Source organism: Puma concolor, chromosome D1 (genome assembly GCF_028749965.1).
Source record: "Puma concolor isolate L17-30 chromosome D1, mPumCon1.1.hap2, whole genome shotgun sequence".
In the NCBI taxonomy this organism is placed as follows: Eukaryota; Metazoa; Chordata; class Mammalia; order Carnivora; family Felidae; genus Puma; species Puma concolor.
Genome location: NC_141676.1, coordinates 14,061,369 through 14,077,837, shown reverse-complemented (window position 1 = coordinate 14,077,837; position 16,469 = coordinate 14,061,369). Strand labels below are relative to the sequence as shown.

The window sequence follows — 16,469 nt, the reverse complement described above, 5'->3', positions numbered from 1 at the left end:
ACATTTGTTATGGTAATCTGTGGCCAGTGGTTATGAATTAGTGAAAGTTCCATTGATGGTTAGCATATTTTAGCAATAAAGTTTTTTAAATTAAGTTATGTACATTGTTTTTTAGACATACTGCTATTGCACACTTAATAGACTATAGTGTAAACGTAATTTTTATATGCCTTAGGAAAACAAAAAAAATTCATTTGATTTGCTTTATTGTGATACTTTATTTATAACAGTGGTGTGCAACCTAACCTTCAAAATCTTTGAGGTATGCCTGTATATGGAAAATCATGTTAACCTGCTATGGGTATGTTCACATTACTTATAAATGAATTCCAGTGTTGAAGATCTTCTTCAAGTATAGGCACTAAATATTTAGGCATAAGAATTATGATATAAGAAAAGAAATGCAATCCTACAAAACAAAATTAGACTCATAGACATGAAAGAATTGTAATTGAGGTATCCTTAGATTACCTGCCCCCAAATCCTTTTTAAACTCTTCCCTACTAATTTCCTCCCTAATTAAGTTAAGTTCTTTCTAAACTACCCAATTTGGGGAGAAGAAATTTGAGGCATCCCAGAGAAATGTTGGGGTTTTTTTTAAGTTTATTTATTTTGAGAGAGAGAGAGACAGAGAGGGAGTGGGGTAGGGGGGAGAGAGGCAGAGAGAGAATCCCAAACCAAGGTTAAGAGGCAGATGCTTAGTCAATTGAGACACCCAGGCTCCCTGAAAATGTTTTCTTTTATCAGTTATACTAACATCGTGACAAAGCCTTTAGTGGATACTTTGCATTGTCCCTTGTTTCCTTTAATTTGTTGTAAAATTATTGATGAATGGTCCTAGTTTTAGAATGGACAGCTAGAGCAGATGCTTTAGTAAGCAAGGAGACCACAAAGTCCTTTGGAATCTTCTTATTACCCTGAACTTAGGTATGGGAATGTATAGATCCACTAAATAATAGGAAAGAATAAAATTATGTAGTCTTTAATTTATTTTTTTAAGTTTATTTATTTATTTTGAGAGAGAGAGAGAGAGATAGAACATGAGCAGGGGAGAGTCAGAGAGAGAGAGAGAATCCCAAGCAGTCTCTGCACTGTCATCATAGAGCCCTACATGTGGCTTCAACTCTTGAACCATGAGATCATGACCTGAGCTGAAATCAAGAGTCAGATGCTTAACTGACTGAGCCACCCAGGCATCCCATGTAGAGTCTTTTAGTATGCACCCACTGTTGATGTTAAAATATTATTGATCTAGTCTAATGTTACAAGATGGAAATCCTTAATTTACTACACTTGTCTGATCAGCCAAGTTCTGTTCACTGAGCATGGTTTTATTATACATTTATTCACAGACACTATGCCTTATAAATCTTGTTTGTGATGAGACATGAGTGAGGAAATGGACGCTTAGGAGGAGCTAAGCCATGAAATACTTATGGATACTGACAGTGATTGCTACAAGTCTGAATAGGAAGGTATGGATTGACATTAAACAGGACCATCGGGTATATGTGCATGCAGGATTCATGTAATAAAGTTTCTGGATTCCCATATAAAATGTAGGTATGGTTTTCCATGACCGTTTATAAAATGTCTTCTATCGGTTGTATTTTATTTAATTGTTTTACCTGATACAATATATTAAGATTAAAAAAAAGAATTGAGGAATCGAATGTAATTTTTGAACTCTTTACATATTTCTTTTTATTTTTTAATGTTTATTTATTTTTGAGAGACAGAGAGAGACAGCGCATGAATGGGGGAGGAGCAGAGAGAGAGGGAGACACAGAATTCAAAGCAGGCTCCAGGGTCTGAGCTATCAGTACAGAGCCAGATGCGGGGTTCGAACTCAGGAACCATGAGGTCATGACCTGAGCTGTAGTCAGACACTTAACCGAGGTGCCCCATATTCTTTAAATATTTCTGATTCAGAGGTGCCTGGGTGGCTCGGTCAGTTAAGTGTCTGACTTTGGTTCGGGTCATGATCTCATGGTTCCCGAGTTCGAGCCCTGCATCCGGCTCTGTGCTGACAGCTCAGAGCCTGGAGCATTCGGATTCTGTGCCTCCCCATCTCTCGGCCCCTTCCCTGCTCATACTCTGTCTCTCTCTCTCTCTCTCTCTCAAAAATAAATAAACATTTAAAAAATAAACAAATATTTCTGATTCATTAGTAAGAGTGTCCTTTTAATTACATTCAGCATTGAATGCCTTGTTCAGAATCACTGCTCCTCAGGATTTTGTTAGTTTGTTTTTAAGTGTTGTACTGTACATAATGGACAAGCATCTCAATACCAAACCTCAAGTCGCAGCATTTTATAACAAGACACAAGTAGAGATGGGATATTTAGCCAATTGTACCAGATGTGCTCCCCAAACAGAGACGGGGAAGAAAAAGGCAGTATACATTCAAAGTATTATTTAATATCTGGAGCATGTAGTTCAAACACATACAATTCCCTATCTTGATCTTTCCCTAGCTTGATCATCATTTACACAATGTAAGCAGCATGTGATTTTTAAGCCTTTGCTATATTTTCTCCTTCACAGTGTCTTTTTAATACATCATGGAAAAGAAATGTAAGACTCCATCCCCTTCTTCATTATATCGCAGCCCAGTGTTATAGTTAACTTTTTGCTCAAAGGATAGGAGAAAATTTTAAATTCATAGCCAGTATATAAAATTCACATATCCACACTTCATTCCCCATGCACCATTGGCAACATATTTCTTATTCATCATCTAGGTCAAAGTGACTAGGGTGGAAACTAATGCCCAGAGCTTTTACCAAATGCCCTGTGCATACAGTATTAAGGGGGAGGTCCTTAAAGGAAATAGATACTCATATCACAGGAAGTTATGAGAGTTTTAAAAATGTAATTCACACCTGCCCTTTAAATCTCAAAGATTGACACTAATCATCTACTACCACAAAAATAATGTTTAAAAATTAACTAATCATAATATTTTAAGAGTTAGGAGAACCTTAGAGCAATAATACTATACTAATGGCAGAGATACAGATATGCAGTTCTTTAAAAACAGGGAATCACATCAATAAACCTTCAAAGCTTTCTCGAGGTATCAATTGAACAGGGACTGTAATTTTTCTAATAATCTTGCTTGCATCATGCTGTGAGGCAAGATCTTTTGGGACAGAGACACTAATAAATACGTGCAGTCACCTGCTATTCAGACCCATTGTGTGAAGAAAGAGGAGCGCCTTCTACCTGGGTAGATAAGAAGAATATATTTCAAAATGGTGGGCTTTGACTTATTGACTTATTAACAATCCTGTAGCAGCTCAAGATAAGAATTTTAAAAATTAAATAGAGGGTGCCTGGGTGGCTCAGTCGGTTAAGCATCTGACCTCAGCTCAGGTCATGATTTCATGGTCTGTGAGTTCATGCCCCACATTGGGCTCTGTGCTGACGACAGCTGAGAGCCCGCAACCTGCTTCGGATTCTGTCTCCCTCTCTCTCTCTGCCCCTCCCCCACTCACGCTCTGTCTCTCTCAAATAAATAAATGTGAAAATTTTTTTTAATTAGAGTATAACATGATGGACTAGTGCATTTTGTAAAATAAAAGTAAACTGTTTTCTCTGATTTTACATTAGATATATTTATATTTATTTATATTTATATTTATGTGTTTCTTTTTAGATTTAAATATATATTTATTTATACATATTTTTATTTTTAGATTATATATTTTATATGTATTTTATTTCATATATATAATTTCTTTTCAGATTAAAGAAAATAAAAATTTCAGTTCAGAATCTCTGAAGAAATTTGGAAAAATCAGGCCCGTGATTTATCGGATTATAATCTATGCCAAAACTGTGTCCCTGCATTTATTATAGCTAGAGAATTCACGCAGGATTAGTGGGGAGTATATTGGACAAAGATCACCAGTGTGTCTTTAGAAATATTTTCCAAAGCAATGACTGTAACATAAGAATAAGAGGAAGAAATATTCAAATATAATTATTATGATATTAATCTTAAAATAGTTAACCGAATGTTACTATTTATTTCTTTATTATATAACATGTAGAAGAGACTGCACTAGGAAATGACAAAAAACCATCATGGCTCTCAATTTTAAAATGTCTAACTAACATCTAGAAAAGGAAGACGTATGGATACAGATGGTCGTTATACACGTGGCGAGAACTATAAATGAATTATGTCTCAAGTGATTCTAGAAAAAACATATGAAATATGTTAACATGGGAAGTAGCTCTTCACAGAATAGATGATGTTTCAACAGGCATTAAGGATAAAAGAATGTTCCTTTCATCATCCATTTTTCTTGTAAAGAAGAGTACGGTAAAGCCTTGGATTGCAAGTAACTTGCTCTGTGAGTGTTCCACAAGATGAGCAAACATTTATAATAATTTAATTTGATAAATGAGTGATGTCTTGCAATGCAAGCAGTACATGATGCTGAAAGTAACATGATCACGAATAAGCCAAAGGATCTTCAATCTTTCTCTCTCTCTGTCTCACTGTGGGATTGTGGGTGATCATCTCCCATGCTTGGATGCTCAGTCTCAGGCTCTGGTGCCTGGCAGAAATCAGTGATTTTTCAGAACGTTGGATGGAGCCCACAACTGGCACTAGTGTATTTTTTGTCACTTCGAAGCACCTACGGACAGTCCTTTGCTTTTCCATACAAGACTAAGCTTGGGAATGTTTTGCTTCATTCTAGATCATTGGATAAGTTCTTTGTTAAAGTTGCAGGAAAATAAAAAGATTGCATCGAGCCAATAGATAGCAGTGGTTCCGTTAGTTATAGTGAAAGTTGTCCCAGACAATAACCCTCCTGTCATTCATCTCCCTCACATCAACCAAGAAGGTTTTCAAAGGTAAATGCAGGTTAATTGTTTATTTGTCTTTATATTTTGTATTTTCTTTATTATTCTGTATTATATTACAGTATTGTAATTCATTTTTTATATGAATATTTTGGAGTTTGACAACAAATCATCTGAGTTTCCATTATTTCTTAAGGGGAAATTCACTTTGATAAACAAGTGCTTTAAATTACAAGCCTATTTCTGGAATGAATTATGCTTGCAAACCAAGGTTTTACTGCACTGGAAATGGCAAGAACAAAGTAGAGAAGTAAGGAAGGGCATGCTGTTATTGACAAGTGGAGACCAGTTTGATTAACTGGACCAGTGGATGTCCACTGCTCGTAGAGAGAATTGAATGGAATTGCGATTATAAAAATATTAAGGGATGAGATTATAAAAGTTTACATATACTTTTAAATATAATTCATGCTTTACTTTTAATACAAAGTAAAATGGTTTGTCTGCACAAATGTCAGAATTTTGTGTGTTGTAATGAAGCAAAACAATTGAGAAAAAAAGAGACCAGAAAAATAAAGGAAATTGAGGTAAAGCTTTCTTTCCAGTCTAGTCTACTGCCTATTCTTTGGCTGCTCGGTTTTCAGACAGTGGTGCTTGGAAATGAATGGTTCTCAATATATATTATTGAAAGAGTGAATGAGTTAATTGAGATAGGCTCCTAAGGGAGTAGCAGTTGGACATAACCAAGAAAAGGGTGGAATGTGCACAGTCTTGCTTATTGATCAGGATGGGAGGTGTTGCTTAGATCTGTTTATAGGTAAGTTGCTCATCTACTCAGATTAGTGAGATTGGTGATGGTGTGTGTTATGCTAGCGTGTAGCTTTTGGAACTGTGTTGTAACTACTAGTAAGTAGATCATGATTCCATTTTTAGAATCTTAACTGTAATATTTCAATTAATTAGAACAGGTTCTTTGTTTGAAATATTTTTTGTAGTTATATATTTTTCTATTTTTTTAAATTTACATCCAAATTAGTTAGCATATAGTGCAGCAATAATTTCAGGAGTATATTTGTTAATGTCCCTTACCCATTTAGCCCATCCCCCCTCCCACAACCCCTCCAGTAACCCTCTGTTTGTTCTCCATATTTAAGAGTCTCTTATGTTTTGTCCTCCTCCCTGTTTTTACGTTATTTTTGCTTCCCTTCCCTTATGTTCATGTGTTCTGTGTCTTAAGGTACTCATATGAGTGTAGTCGTATGATATTTGTCTTTCTCTGACTGACTAATTTCACTTAGCCTAAGTTCCATCCACATGGTTGCAAATGGCAAGATTTCATTCTTTTTGATTGCTGAGGAATACTCCATTATATATATATATATATATATATATATATATATATATATATACCACATCTTCTTTATCCATTCATCCATCAATAGACATTTGGGCTCTTTCCATACTTTGGTTATTATTGATAGCGCTGCAATAAACATTGGGTGCATGTGCCCCTTCGAAACAGCACACCTGTATCCCGTGGATAAATGCCTAATAGTGCAATTGCAGGGTCATAGGGTAGTTCTAGTTTTAGTTTTTTGTGGAACCTCCATACTGTTTTCCAGAGTGGCTGTACCAGCTTGCATTCCCACCAGCAATTCAAAAGAGATCCTCTTTCTCCACATCCTCACCAACATCTATTGTTGCCTGAGTTGTTAATGTTAGCCATTCTGACAGGTGTGAGGTGGTATCCCATTGTGGTTTTGATTTGTATTTCCCTGATGATGAGTGATGTGGAGCATTTTCTCATGTGTCAGTTGGCCATCTGGATGTCTTCTTTGGTGAAGTGTCTATTCATGTCTTTTGCCCATTTCTTCACCAGATTCTTCGTTTTTCGGGTGTTGAGTTTGAGAAGTTCTTTATAGATTTTGGGTATTAACTCTTCATATGATATGTAGAACAGTTTCTATTCGAACACAAAAGAACATGCAAGGTAAGTGCATGCCGGGTAATGAGAGTATCATTCTGGATATATTTATTAATTTCATTGCCATCATGTAATAACTATTTATTTCTGTGGTTTCTGACACAAAAAATGTTGAGTCTGAAAGCTAATATTCTACAGAAAGATCTTTTATGAGCAGACCAATAAATAAAAATTTTATTTTATTGCCTCCCCCCCCTTTTTAGAGTGTGGGGGGAGAGGGGCAGAAGAAGAGAGAGAGAGAATGAATCTTAAGCCCTGAGCATGGAGCCCAACTCAGAGCTCAATCCACAATGCTGGGATCATGACCTGAGCCAAAATCAAGAGTTGGAAACTCAATCAACTGAGCCTCCAGGCACCCCAGTATTTTCCCTTTCTCGTTCCTTTCTCCGTTTAAAAAAACATTTTGCTTAGATTGACTTTCATTTTTAATATGAAAATTAGATATCTGGAATAGATGGGTTGCTAATTCTTATTTATATCAATTTCCATCTTGCTGTAATTAGACATTAAAACTCCATGAATATTAATGTTTTAGAAAGGAATATACAATTTATTTATGATAAAATTAAAGTAAATAAGTATTTCTTAAAAGTTTTTACTTACCCCACAGTGTTTCCCAATAAACATACTGATTGAAACAAACAAAAAATAACTAAAATGCGTTTTTGGATAAGTTGAATAATAGTTGTAAGAGCTACAAAAGAGCTATTAGTAAACTCTGGATAAAATTTGAAGAAACATAAGTTTTTATTAGATTTGTATATTTATTCCCTGTTCAATTTCCAGAGTGTATAAAGCAGTTTGCATGAGTTTATCTAAGAAAGATTTGTTTTCATTTCTCAGGTATAAAGATGAGACAGAGAGATAGAAGGAGAGAAAAAGAGGGAGAGAGGGAGAGTGAGAGACAGTCAGAGAGAGAGGGAGAGAAAGAGAGAGGGAGAAGAAAAGGAGAAGAGAGATGACATTTAACATTAACAGTATGAACACAGTTCTATAATTCTTATGCTTTCCTACAATAGATTTCCATAAATTATATTTAGATGTTCAATAGTTCAATTAGGAAAGTCAGTCAAAATGAATAAGAAAAATAAATATCCAACCTAAAGTAAGAAAATGAGGATGAATACAAAAACATAATTTAAATTTCTATTTCCTTAATAAAAGGTAAAAAGAATTGAAAGAAACATAAATTGACTTATAAAGAGACATACATTTTCAAATCTCTTGGAAAGCAAATATCAGTTTATTTTCATTCGAAATATATTGTAAAATTTGTGAGGGTTCATTCCCTTGGATCATGTAGGTTCATGTTTCAGAGATAGTGATGTGTGGGCAGTATGATAGAAAGCAAAATTTGAAAATGATGAGATATGGTCTCCTGAGTTAAAAACATACGAGTGTGAAACCAAACTACCTATACTCAGACCAGTTATCTGCTTTTGTTTCAGGTGTTACTACTTCAGTTTCCTCTTCCTCATGTGTAAAGTGGGCATTACAATATGGTTTTTACATAAAGGTCTAGCAAGATCAAATGAGACCAATAAACATCTCATTGTACCCTCTCTACCCATTTTTAGTATTTGAATTGTTAATATAACTATGAAGATTATTCTGCAACCTAGAAGGGACTTTAAGTGACAAATTATTAAAGTAAGATAAAAAATACAAACTATTTTTCTGTCAGTTTTGGGACAACAATGTGGACTATTCCATGGGTCCCATCTTTCTATAGACAATGGATTTGAGAGAAGGGAAATATGCCTTTCCCGCATATATTTCTTTCTGTTCTCCATCTCATTCCCAGAATCACAATATGCTAACAATCACTATTTTGGCAACTAAACCTCTTCACAAGACAGTAAAGTATAAAATTACTACTCATAGGAGCAGCAACTTGAATTTAACTCTTTTCTCTGCTTTCCTATGCAGAAGCCTTGGAAGGATATGGCTCAGATAAATTGCACCCGCGTAAAGGATTTTATTCTCACGGGCCTCACAGATCGAAAGGAATTAAAGACGCCCTTCTTTGTGGTTTTCTTATCTATCTACCTCTTCACAGTAGTTGGTAACCTCGGCTTGATCCTAGTCATTAGAACAGACTCAAGACTCAACACACCGATGTACTTCTTCCTTAGCAACCTGGCGTTTGTTGACTTTTGCTACTCTTCCGTCATTACACCCAAAATGCTTGGGAATTTCTTGTACAAACAAAATGTTATCTCCTTCAATGCATGTGCTGCTCAATTAGGCTGTTTCCTGGCCTTCATGACCGCTGAATGCTTGCTACTGGCTTCCATGGCCTATGACAGATACGTGGCCATTTGTAACCCTCTCCTCTACCTGGTTGTCATGTCCCCAGGAATCTGCATTCAGCTTGTGGTTGTCCCCTACAGCTATAGCTTCCTGGTTGCACTATTTCATACTATCCTCACCTTTCGCCTCTCCTATTGCCACTCCAATGTCATCAATCATTTCTATTGTGATGACATGCCTCTCCTCAGGCTAACCTGCTCAGACACTCACTCCAAACAGCTATGGATCTTTGTCTGTGCTGGGATCATGTTCATTTCTTCCCTTCTGGTCGTCTTTGTCTCCTACACGTACATTATTTCTGCCATCCTGAGGATGCGCTCAGCTGAGGGCAGGCGCAAGGCTTTCTCCACGTGTGGCTCTCACATGCTGGCGGTCACCATATTCTATGGGACCCTTATCTTTATGTACTTACAGCCAAGCTCAAACCATTCCCTAGACACGGATAAGATGGCCTCAGTCTTCTATACAGTGATCATTCCTATGTTGAACCCTTTGATCTACAGCCTTAGGAACAAGGAGGTGAAAGATGCTCTGAAGAAAGTCATTGTCAATAGAAACCAGGCTTTTGTGTTCATTAAATTAAGGAAGTAACTTGAGTAAATCTAAACAGGCTTTTCTTCATGGTCTGTTCTTTAAAAACTATCAGAATGTCTGTTTTTAATATGCAACTTCTGCATATGTGTTCACTGTAGAATGAAATTTTCAAAATATTTTCACTTAAAATGAGATTTTAAATGTGAAAACAACTGTAAGAATTTATATCCATTTTCATTTTGTAGTGTAAAATGTATTAAGAATAATTAATTTTTGGTCCATAGAGAAGTACTGATTTTCTCAATTCTCAAATAAATGAAAAAGCCTCTAATTATCTACATAACTAGTTGCAGGCAACACATGGACAAAAGTTCAGACTTTTCACCTCTCGGAAATTCCCAGTTCAGAAATCTCTGGCTACATTACCAGTATCCCACATAAAAAGCAATGATACATGGTATAAATATTCTTTTTCTGACTTGCTAATTTCTTAGAAAAAATATGACAATATAAATCTGTTCCATATTATAATTTAGCATACTGCATTTATTAAAAAGAATAGTACTACATCCTAACTTTACTTTGTGACTGATTTAACACAACTTTCTACTGACCTGTAAGCCTGGCTTGGTCCCAAAAGACTCTTTTTGTAAAGAGCAGTAAACTGCTTTTTTTTTTAAGCCTATGAGAGCTCACTAAATTTTTTCCAATTATCTAAATTAAAAAATAATAATAATTAGGCAGTTCAGGGATAGCATCCCAAAGGCATCATCCATTCCATATGAATTCCATATAAATATACTTAAAATAATGGAAACATCATAAACATTTGGCCAGTAGCAAGGATCATATGATTCATAGTGGGCAAACCTTCAGTAAGTTGGTCCTTATTAATCAAGGTATAGCTTAAAACAAAAGGAACCCATTGGACAATGTAGTCTGTGTGTGGGCTTTCACTAGCTTATCAATTAAATGAGGACAATGATACTCATTTTGGAGTCTTCTTAAGGATTAAACAACATGGAAAGGGTAACCGTCAATAATGGGTACTTGTATATCTTCCTTCCTTCTATGAACCTAAAGACCTGAGTTCTAGTTCCAGCTGTACTGATGAACTTGAGGGGGCAATATATAAATAAGGATTACCACACACAACTGATAACTGTGATATAGATACATAGATATAGATACAGATGTATAGATTATATAATATCTATATACAGATATTACATATAATATACAATAGATATAGATATAGATATGCATGCATCTGTTTCAAATAAATGCGACAATAATTTTATAATGTTTAATGACATAGAGAATGATTTTTAGTTTGCCACTCATGCATATCATTTAATAATTTTTTTCAGTCTAGGGGTCATAGAAATGCTTAATGACAAAAAACTAGGATGTTATTAAGAGCTAGAGAGAGAAGATCATATTTAAACTTGCCTTAGGTCAAGGTTCACTTTTGATCTTACTATACATTTTGATGGATCATAGAGACACAGGGCTACTCTGATCCAAGGTTCTCAAAAGTTTATTCCTTGTCTTTTCATGAAGCACATTTATCTACTATTTGAACATTTCAGTGCTCCCTGTTTTTTTTTTTTTTACAAAACTCCTGCAGCAGATTGTGAGTCTGTATTCTATATACCAAAAGCCTATCATTAACATCTTTGACTTCACAATCTCCTGCCTTGTCAGGCTGTGGGTTCACTGTGCCACCACTATGCTATTAAAAAGCATGGATTGAGGGAGCTAACTAGCTCAGTCAGTAGAGCATGTGACTCTTAATCTCATGGTTGTGAGTTCGGATCCCCATGTTGGGTGTAGAGTATACTAAAACAGAACCAAACAAAAAACAAAACAAAACAAACATGGATTCTTTGGAGTCTACAAGCCTGAATGTGAATAGTGGGTCTAACATTTGCTGAATGAAAAGATCTTAGACAATTTAGTATGCTTACATATGCCTCAGTTTCCTCAGCAGTTAAGAAGATGAAAAAAGTATTGATGAATCAATCTATTACCATAGGATTTTAAAAGGCAAAGGATAAAAAAAAATTCAGAATAAATACATTTTTTAAACTGACAATATTTAGATTTCCTACTCTTCTTTTTAAAATGTTAAACATTCAGAAAACTATATAAAGTGAAATTTAAGAACTTCAGATTAAAAGCGAAGATTTTTCATATAATTTTAATATGAGGAAAAATAGTTACCATGATTTTCACTTAGAATTTGATGATTTTGTAAATTAGTTTTGTCCTCTTTGAGGAGAAGTGTTTTCAATTTGTTAACAAATTATTCCACCGTGGCAACGTATTATAATGAAATATTTCCCCCCAAAATGTGGGATTATGAAGGTATTTATAGTGGTAAATGATTAGAAACACTTCACACATCCAAATGGGCACCAGATAAACACAAATTACAGCAATAACTAATATGAAAAATTAAGTTGTCAGTCCTTAGAAACATGGAATGCATGGTAAAATGGAAACGTACATTTGAAATTGAAATCAAGTTTAATGAAGTAGTGTATAGTGCGAAATGTAAAGGATGGTCAAAATGAATACGAAGGAAGAAAAGACCACAATACCATCTCACAGATATAACCACTGTTAACATTGTGATATCTATGGTTTGCATAGTTTTCCTCCGTGTGTGAAGGATCTGTAGGTCATAATGTGATGTGTGTCTACAGAAATCACTTATGACTATATAACCTGTTTAGCACACTGCCCTTTTTTTTTTTTTTTCAACGTTTATTTATTTTTGGGACAGAGAGAGACAGAGCATGAACGGGGGAGGGGCAGAGAGAGAGGGAGACACAGAATCGGAAACAGGCTCCAGGCTCTGAGCCATCAGCCCAGAGCCTGACGCGGGGCTCGAACTCACGGACCGCGAGATTGTGACCTGGCTGAAGTCGGACGCTTAACCGACTGCGCCACCCAGGAGCCCCACACTGCCCTTTTTTAACATTGTGAACACTTGTCAATATCACAGGGGTCGCCCGAGTGGCTCAGTCCGTTGAACGTCTGACTTCGGCTCAGGTCCTGATCTCACTCACAGTCGGTGGGTTTGAGCCCCGCATGGGGCTCTGTGCTGACAGCTCAGAGCCTGGAGCCTGTTTTGGATTCTGTGTCTCCCTCTCTCTGCCCCTCCCACACTGACCCTCTGTCTCTCAAAAATGAATAAATGTTAAAAAAATTTAAAAAAATAATCCAGGCTTGTTTCAACTTTTGAATGGCTACCTAATATTTTACTGAGATGTGCAGTAACTGAGTAACTATCAGAGTATTGACAACTTTCATGTTTTGGGAAGTAAAAATGAAACCATTCATATACTTGAATACTTTTATTATTCCACTAATTGCCTAGCATTAAAACCATTGTATCAATCAACGGCAGGACTAATTTAAACAATTTTGATGCTTACTGTTACACTACCTTCTAGAAAGATGAACACAAATTTCACCTCCCTTGGTTGTGCAAGGCTATATTTGTTTGCTCACATCTTTACCAACTGTGGATAGTATCATCTTTTAATTTGGTCAACCTAACGAACAAGTTATTGCTGGCTGATTCTTTCATATTTGGTAAAATGAACTTTTTCTCTTTGAAATTAATCAATATAAGCATATGAGTGTAAGTGACACTTATAATTATAGATAGAAATGCATTATGAAAAGAGACTCATCGATTTGAGTATTTCTTTAGCATATGGTATAATATGCATGTGTTTTATTAAATGATATTTTCTATGATTTTGCTTATAATACCAACTTATTTTTGTATAACTACCACTCTCTCTTAACAGCTTGCAAAAGCTGTCATCTGAATTTATTTCCCAACTCCAGGTTCCGTGACTTTAACTTTGTAGCCTGAAGTCAGCAATAGTCGGAATATTTATACCACAGAAATCAGAAAAACAACAGATGCTATAAATCAATACTTTTTGAACGCCAGTTGACAAACATTCACTGGTCTGGCAGAGTCCCACTCTATTTTACATTCTATAGCTTATAACACAGTTTACTATTTGTAGGGATAAATAAGTCTTCTTTACATTTTAGAGAAATGTCCAGGGGCACCTGAGCGGCTCTCTTGGTTAAGCATATGACCAATTTTAGCTCAGGTCACGATCTCATGGTTTGTAAGCTAGAGCCCCACAGTTGGGCTCTACATTGGTGGTACAGAGCCTACTTGGGATTCTTTCTCTCTCTTTCTGTGTGTGTGTGTGTGTGTCTGTCCCCTGCTCACACTCCATCAAAGGAAGAAAGAAAGAAAGAAAGAAAGAAAGAAAGAAAGAAAGAAAGAAAGAAAGAAAGAAAGAAAACGAAAGAAAGGAAGAAAGAAAGAGAACTCCAGATTGTTCTTATAGCTTTATTTAGTAGATTTATGGGTTACCCACCATGCATTACATATCTGAATTAACTTGTAAGGCTTTTCTCCTTTCCCAAATACCATTCAACTAATAAATATGTGAAACTATGAATTTATTGAGCTCAAACGTAAACAACAGGAACATATAGGGCCAACACTGTGTGAAGTTAAATATTAAATTAAACACTAGGCTTTAAATTTATTATTTAAAATGAAATCTTAAAAACTATATTTTCACATTTATTGAAAGTTACATTTTTTATTATAGCATCATTTTCATTATATTTATAACAGAAGACTTTTCCACAATCATAATAAATATATATTTCCACTGAACTGGTACAGATACAATATCATGTACTTTATAAGTAATATTTTTACCCCTTCCTTTATTGCATTGGCTAGTACACTAAGAATAATGTCTAGTCAGATTTATAATTGTTTTCTCAGTGGAGTTGAAATGTTTAGTATTTAATCTTAATATATTACTCTGAAATGTGCCCCCATTTCTTTTATTGTTGATAAAATGATATGCCTATAATACTGGGTTTTCATTGTATATGAGATTCCACATTTTAATTCAAGACATTCGTCTTCAACAATTCCCTACATCACTAAACATGTTAGAATTTCTGCCTGGAGCAACTCTGTTGAAGTTAAAAACAGGTGGTATTGAAACCTGAGAATGGCGCACAGGACCAGTGAGGATTATCTTTCCAATCCGGTCACCATAAAATAAGTATGAGTTAAGTTCTTAATGCCAGAAGGGGAAGATTATCCAGCATGAATGTTCCACAGATAAGAATATGAAATGCTTCTACACGTATTCCATGGCTGAAAGCAATAATTCGGAAGTGACTGAATTCATCCTCTTGGGACTCACACAAAGTCCAGAGCTTCAAGCCCTTCTTTTCGGGATCTTGCTAGTGATCTACTTAATTAGTGTCATAGGTAATCTTGGGTTAGTTATGCTAATTTATACCCGTTCTCAGCTTCACACACCCATGTATTCTTTTCTCAGCAATCTAGCTTTTGTTGCTTTTTGCTACACCTCCTCTGTCACCCCTAACACCCTGGTGAACTTCCTCCAAGAAATTAAGAGAATATCCTTACCTGCTTGTGCCACTCAGTTGTGTTGCTTTGTCATGTTTGTGGTCTGTGAAGTGTATATGCTCTCAATCATGGCGTATGATAGGTATGTAGTCATTTCTAAACCTTTACTCTATACCATTATCATGAACAGAAGGGTCTGTATTCAAGTGGTGGTCACTACACATTTGTATGGCTTTTCTGTGGGACTCCTCCAGGCAATTCTAACATTCCACTTACCTTTCTGTAATTCAAACATAATAAATCACTTCTACTGTGATGATGTTCCCTGGTTGGTCTGGCCTGCCGTAAAACCCATTATAAAGATATCAAAGAACTGATATTGTTCACACTTGCTGCTTTCAATACCCTTTTCTCTCTCTTTATCGTCCTCATCTCCTGCATAGTCATTCTATTTGCCATTCTGAGGATTCATTCAACAGAAGGCCGACAAAAGGCATTTTCTACTTGTGCCTCCCACCTGACTTCATCACCATATTTTATGATACCGTCATCTTCATGTATATGCAGCCGAAACAAGCCATTCTCTGGATACTGACAAAATAGCTTCTGTTTTCTATGTTGTGGTAATCCCCACGATGAATCCTTTAATATACAGCCTGAGGAACCAGGAAGTCAAAATGCTTTGAAGAGAATTATAGAAAAGGTTTGCTTTACTATAAAATAAAAGACCTATGGTCTAACTGAAAGCCCTCAGAGTCGGGATGCGAAACAAAAACAAAAACAAAAGAAACAACGTTAAAAAAAAACAGTTCTCGGGTGTTCTGCATTAGCATACTATTAGTAACATGCTTTCCTATAGATATAGAGTGTACGGTAATTTTCTGATTTTATTTTCTATTATGAAAATTATGACTCCCGAAATTATCGAAAGATATGAAAATAAAATAAATTCAATTGCAAATAGTGGGTTAAATTTTGTTCCATAGATCATTGAAAATAAATTTCTTTTCCATAGAGGAATTTTTCCATAGGGGAACACTCCAACTCATGGCATTGGTAAAAACCACATCTATTTCAGATCACTAAAGCAATTAAAGTTATTAACATTGCCTAAAAAATACACACGCACACACACACGTACGTGCACATGCATGCACACACACACACACACACACGTACATGCACATGCATGCACACACACACGTACTCCCAGTAAGATGAATCTGAAAAAAATTGTTGGTTCTGATGACTTTACAGGGACAATGACATCAATGCTGGTGGAACACCTAACAAAGAGACTAAAAGAGAGGGGAGGCCTGGGCAGCTAAGTCAGTTAAGTCTGACTTCAGCTAAGATCATGATCTCACCATT

The 16,469-nt window shown here is 35.6% G+C and overlaps 1 protein-coding gene and 1 pseudogene across 1 annotated transcript; both read left to right on the top strand.

Moving 5' to 3' along the window:
- Nucleotides 1-8,728: 8,728 nt before the first annotated feature.
- On the top strand, nucleotides 8,729-9,709 carry LOC112866164 (olfactory receptor 8U9). The gene has a single exon (XM_025929210.2). The coding sequence runs from the start codon at nucleotides 8,729-8,731 to the stop codon at nucleotides 9,707-9,709; it is 981 nt and encodes a 326-aa protein (XP_025784995.2).
- A 5,157-nt stretch (nucleotides 9,710-14,866) lies between these two features.
- Nucleotides 14,867-15,822, top strand: LOC112865984 (olfactory receptor 5AL1-like; annotated as a pseudogene).
- Nucleotides 15,823-16,469: the final 647 nt, after the last annotated feature.